The sequence below is a fragment of the Cyprinodon variegatus genome, unplaced genomic scaffold (genome assembly GCF_000732505.1).
Source record: "Cyprinodon variegatus isolate N-32 unplaced genomic scaffold, C_variegatus-1.0 Scaffold779, whole genome shotgun sequence".
NCBI classification, from domain to species: Eukaryota; Metazoa; Chordata; class Actinopteri; order Cyprinodontiformes; family Cyprinodontidae; genus Cyprinodon; species Cyprinodon variegatus.
Window position 1 is genome coordinate 360,628 of NW_015151232.1, and position 6,232 is coordinate 366,859.

The 6,232-nt window shown below is 42.1% G+C and overlaps 1 protein-coding gene across 1 annotated transcript in view; it reads left to right on the forward strand.

The window, feature by feature from the left end:
* LOC107098462 (formin-2-like) overlaps positions 1–6,232 on the forward strand; it is a gene marked incomplete at its 3' end in the record, with an annotated part of 51,273 nt that overhangs the window by 13,445 nt on the left and 31,596 nt on the right. Inside the window, exons 3-6 of the mRNA XM_015396174.1 lie at positions 295–473; positions 3,519–3,669; positions 5,070–5,167; positions 5,954–6,019. Coding sequence (XP_015251660.1) covers positions 295–473; positions 3,519–3,669; positions 5,070–5,167; positions 5,954–6,019 — 494 coding nt within the window. The remainder of the gene's footprint in view (positions 1–294; positions 474–3,518; positions 3,670–5,069; positions 5,168–5,953; positions 6,020–6,232) is intronic.

A 6,232-nucleotide genomic window follows, 5' to 3' on the forward strand; every position in this document is an offset into this window, starting at 1 on the left:
GTCTTCGTGTGGACGGGGCCACAGTCAGAGAAACAGGACTACACTGAAAAACAGGCTGATCTCTATCATCTATAAACAAAGGTGTTTATAGATGCAGAGTGGGAGAATACTGTAGAGATAAAATGAAGAAGAATGATGAAAAAGGGGTCCCTATGTCCTCCAGAAGTATAAGCCTATAGCAGCATAACTTTTTTTTAAAGAGTCTCATAGATAAAATTGACTGACCAAGCTGATTTAAAGAACCTATTGGTTTCATGTAGCGGTTATTTTCCCTGTTTATTCTGCCCTGCTCAGGTCGCACGCTCCTTGAGAAGCTGTTCCTGCAGCAGCAGCAGGAGGAACCAGAGGAAGCCGAGAGGCTCTGCTCTAAGATCTTGGCCATGGGTCTCCTGCTTCCTTTTACAGACTGCTTCAGAGAACAGATGGGGGGCAGCACTGCTCACATCCCCTCCACTGCATCAGTCAAGTTTGATGTACGTACAGATTATTTCTGCTATGTTTCCTGTCACTTGTCACAACATTTTCTGATGGTCAGATGTTATTCATCATCTGATTGATTACTGTCAATACTCGAGTTGTATGGGGGATGAGGGCGGGTGGCATCCCCCCATACCATCCCCTGTAACATTTAATTACTGAATGCGTACATTTCTATTATATATTAACAGTAAGGGCAATAATATTTCCCTTTCAACATTTGGTGGGCTGTGTGCTCACAAGTAGCCCACAGCCTGCGATGTTCTGAACAGCATCAATGCCAAGCAGCACAGACAACCCGATTTGAGGAAATGTGAAAATAAGGAGGGGAGGGAATCTTTCACAGGTTCCAGCTTCTAAGTTTAACAAATAAAGTGTCAGAAATTATCTAGAATGGTGTTGATAGCAAAATGGGGAGTTGGCATCCACTGAGCAGAGAATTTATTCATTTCACACTGACTGTAGCACATCGACTGAAACGTGTCTCCAAAGAAGTAAAATCCTTCATCCATCCATTATCTAAGACGCTTATCCCGAGTGGGGTCACGAGCAGTCAATGGCGAGAGGCGGGGTCCACCCTGGACAGGTCGCCAGTCCATCGCAGGGCAACACAGAGACAAACAACCATTCATGCACACACTCACACCTAATGACAATTTAGAAATGCCAATTAACCTAACAGTCATGTTTCTGGACTGTGGGAGGAAGCCGGAGTACCCAGAGAGAACCCACGCATGCTCAGGGAGAACATGCAAACTCCATGCAGGAAGACCCCGGGCCGGGAATCGAACCCAGAACCTTCTTGCTGCAAGGCACCCACTGCTCCACTGAGCAGCCTGAAGTAAAATCCTATTAATTCAAATGAACAAAAACTATCAATTTTAAGGCATCCTTGTATAAAAAAATATGAAAACAGGATGAATGTTTAATTTCGTTCATATTTCAGTACGTTTTCTCATCAGTGCTCATGAGCGCTTCCTCGACAGGGGAGGTCATTCTGGGTACAACAGATGAAACCCAGGAGAGAGAATGGAAACAGGGGCGGATTTAGGAAATGTGGGGCCCTAGGCAAAGACAGGCATGGGGGCCTCTGATTTGAGAAGACAATACATAAAACAGACCCATTATACAGATACAGAAATGTGATGTTAATGTCTGGCCAATGGTCATAAATAATTCGTATGTTAACATCTGACTGTAAGGTCCCTCATGTGACTTGCAGAATGCCTGTCATCCGGTCAATGGTAAATATAGTTCAGCTGATCTGTTTGAATAATTTTAACTTTAACTCTTTAACTGTTAGCAGTTTTTTCAGATTTTGAAAATTATTTCAGCTGTTTCAATTTAATTAACTGAACTTGAATAAAAAAATATTTGACTTGAAAGGTTCCAGATATTAATTTGCAATGTTGCAATGTTCCAAATCTTAAAAGATTAATTGCCAAAAGATTCTCCACAGTAAAATCAAAGAAGTGTCCTACCATGACTATGAAGCTAATCCCTGTAGGAAATGAGTCCCTAACTATGTAGGGGCAGTGATAGCCATGCTGACTATGTAGGGGCAGTTATAGTCATGCTAACTATGTAGGGGCAGTGATAGCCAAGTTAACTATTTAGGGGTAGTGATAGCCATGCTAACTATGCAGGGGCAGTGATAGTCATGCTAACTATGTAGGAGCAGTGATAGCCATGTTATCTATTTAGGGGCAGTGATAGCCATGTTAACTATTTAGGGGCAGTGATAGCCATGCTAAATATGTAGGGGCAGTGATAGCCATGCTAAATATGTAGGGGCAGTGATAGCCATGCTAACTATGTAGGGGCAGTGATAGCCATGCTAAATATGTAGGGGCAGTGATAGCCATGCTAACTATTTAGGGGCAGTGATAGCCATGCTAACTCTGTAGGGGCAGTGGTAGCCATGCTAACTACGTAGGGGAAGTGATAGTCATGCTAACTATTTAATACTGATTACTGTATTTTTCGCACTATAAGGCGCACTGGATTTTGAGGCTTTAATGAAAGGTCTATTTTAGAACTGTTTTCATATATAGGGTGCACCGGGATATAAGGTGCATAGAACAGAAGCTGCAGCCAAACATTTGACTGGGGTTGTGTTATGCATCTACTAGATGGAGCTGTGCTAAAGGAAATGTCATAAAAACAGACAAATCATTCAGTCAAACTTTATTGATACGATTCAAACCAGCATTCTGCTAACTCTGTTCACTCTCCTGTACGTAGACTTTTATTGAATAGAGCCAGCCGCATTTTGGGGAATGCAGTGGGGTCTATGAATTTGAACTGAAATGTTTGGGTATTCACAATAAGCTAACTCAAACATGGAGGGAACTTTTCCCTGATTCAGTAAACACATAATCTAACAGCCTACCTTGAATCAAACATTAGCGCATTCAAAATAAATTAACTTTTGAAATCGCTCAACCTACAGATAAAACGTAGTGCAATCACAATGACTCAACATTGTTCAAACCTTAATGTGGATATTCACAACATCTCCCAACCCTGTTCACTTTTAAACCCCCCAAAAAAAGAACACAATCTAATACCTTGAAATTTAGTGGATAACTCAACATTGTTCAGTTACGGTACGTATATAACACATAAAAACTATCTTTTTCAGTTCATTCCCTGTCCACAAATCCCTGGAATTCCTCTCCATGTTGGAGAGATTATCAGGAGCTCACAGTGAACCGTTTTTGCTGACATGAGTTCTTGTAGCTTTTTCAATGAAGGGAAAATGGGGGCTGGTGGAGAGTAGGAACACATTGTTCATACTTTAATACTTCTGCTAAAAGACCTTTTATTGTTTTTAAATATGGCTGTAGGTAATGTAACTGAATAAACCCCCCTCTGTCCATCACTGTGGTCAGGATTTCAATTTGGGTTTGCTCATAGAAAGATGGAAATCTAAAGATGTTGTGGTCCACCTCATAGGCAAGAAAGGTACCATACTAAAACACTACTTTATTGGTTTGACAAAAGTACAATGACTTCATGACATTAATGTGTCTCTGCAGCATGACCAGCTTTATACTTGGGCTGCAGTCAACCAGCCACCACACTCACTGGATCTACTTGAGGGGAAACTCATCGGTCAAATCAAGAGCCAATGGTCACCATTAAAACATGGGGGAGAAAACAGGCCTGGGATTAAATTGACGGATGGAGGTAAGAGGAAGACTTGATTAAATATGCAGCATTAACTGGTTACAATAATTGAATTGTTTTACTCCTTGAAGCTATTAATATACACCTAAGCATATATATAGGGTAGTGGATACTTGTAGAGGATCCAAATGCAGAGATAGAAAGCTGAGATACTTTCTTGCAAAATTTACGAAGAGGTAAAGAGTAACAGAAGCATTAATCCAGAAATTTCAGACAAGGAACTCTGGAGCCAAAACTAGGAAACACACATAATAAGGAAGAGAATCCGGCCATGAGGAACTGCAAAGGAGGAGTATATATGGGAGACAGAACAAATAGTGGAGTAATCAGTAAATCGGAAGCAGGTGTGGATGGAAACAGCTGGAAAGTGTCATGCTAAGAACAATATGATCCAGTATTTAAGTTGGACAGTTAGATTGTCAAGGCTCAGAAGAGAGGACCCAGTAATCAAGGCAGAGATACAGTTAGATTTCTCAAAAAGGTGTTTATTAAAAAAAACAATGGATCTGCAGTAACTGTAGGGATGTCTAAGGCAGGTGTGTCTGCAGGGAAAAATTGGGGTTAGTAGGCACGTTAATCAGACGGAGGATAATTAGGAATGTGTGAGTAACTAACCTGGTCCTAAAGTTCAGTCCGTGCCCAGAGGAAGAGGTGGATTCTGAACGGTTGCCAACACAACGCAGCAAATGCTACCCCGAGAGTCCCAGGTGCTCAAGCCTTGAGGACTGCAGAACTGGAAGGAAATCAGATCCAAGCAGATGGAGGAAGGCAGGACTATCCAGAAGCCAAAGCCTGTGTTGAAGAGGTTAACAGGAGTCCAAGCCAGAAGATCAGAGATACGAAATGGTAGCAAAGGGGGATCCAGGTCGATGACAGGAAACAGCTCCAAGTTCAGCAAACAGGCAGAATCCAGCATAAGTCAATAGACAGGTCAGGCAAACAGATCAGACGGGAACAGGCTTCTTCAGTGGTCGAGTGGCAGACTATGTAATCAGAAACACTAAGGTCATGCTGAAATCCTCTTCCCACTGGCTTGAGAATATTCTGGCCTGGTGACTGGTTAGTGGACTGGTTAAATAGAAGCAGGAGCCGGTGAACCAGATGAACAGTAACGAGAAACTGGGAGGAGATAGACAGGTGAATGAAATTAGTAATTAAGCCAGTCTTCTGTGCCAAGATAACGACAAAGATTTCTCAAAATGCTTATTGAAAATTGAACCGAAGTGAATAGTGTTGGCATCTAAGGCAGGAAGCTGTGCAGGAGAAGACAATCGTTGTGACCACGTCTTTCTGGAAATGGATGATAACGAACGTGTGTGTCACCAACCTGGTCTTATAGTTTAGGGTGAGGTTGCTTCCAGCCTGTTGGCTGCCAATGCGGCATGGTGGGTGCCACACAGAGTCCCAGACGCTGATGTATCAGTGGTCGGAGGACAGACAGGAGATCAGAACTGCCAGACCTGATGTTGGTGACATGCTCAGTAGTCCGAGCCAAGAGGTAAGAGATCCAGTGAGGTGATGAGGGAGAATCCAGGATAGAATTGGGTAACAGTTCCTTGTACGGTACACAAACAGGCAGAGATCTGGCAGGAATCAGAAGACAGGTCAGGCAAACAGATCAGATGGGGACAGGTAGGGTCAGAGGTCGAGAGGCAGAACAGGTCAGGATCAGGTAATCAGAATACAGGAATGCTAGAATAATTCTCACCAACAGCTAGAAGGTAATCTGGCAGTGATGACTGGTCTGAAGACTGGTTAAATAGAGACAAGTACAGGTTGATCAGATAAGCAGGTAATGAGAACTGGGCGGAACTAAGCAGGTGTGTGAAATGAGTATTCAGACCAGACATTAGTGCCAAGATCATGATAGAAAGGAATAAAGGGAAAAGGAAAGAGGCACTAGGGGGCAACAAAGAGTTACCAGGAAAGGCAGGGTTTAACTAAAAGGCAATAAATCTAATGACTACAACATAAGGAGTGACCACAGGAAATCTAGAGGATAAGAGAAGGGCCTGGAGATAACTGAAGCCATGGAAAACATAGCATAAAGAACTAAAAAAGTATATAAATCCTGACAACAACATAGAATAACATGAAATAAAGCAAAATGAAACTTAAATTGAACCAAAATGATATGCCTCTCTCGTCTTTCTGATGCATTTTTGGCTAATTCTCAGAACTAACAAATATTTTTAACTCATTTTTAATAATTACAACTTTTACCTGGTTTCATTGTCAGTCCTCCAGTCTTGAATAAAGTGTTGTTGCTGCACTCTGATTTTTGTGTCTAGATCATCATGAAGCTGTTCCCAAAACAAGACAACCAGAGAACGAAGAGACACCCTCAGAGGTCTGTCTCTGTATTTTTCTTTACATTCTTTGATTTTGTGTAAGGAACTCAAATACGTTTGGTGGGGAGTAAGCAAACTGGTCTTTATCTATGTTTGATCATGTAGAGAGATAGATCTGTCCATCCATCCATCCATCCATCCATCCATCCATCCATCCATCCATCCATCCATCCATCCATCCATCCATCATCCATCCATCCATCCATCCATCC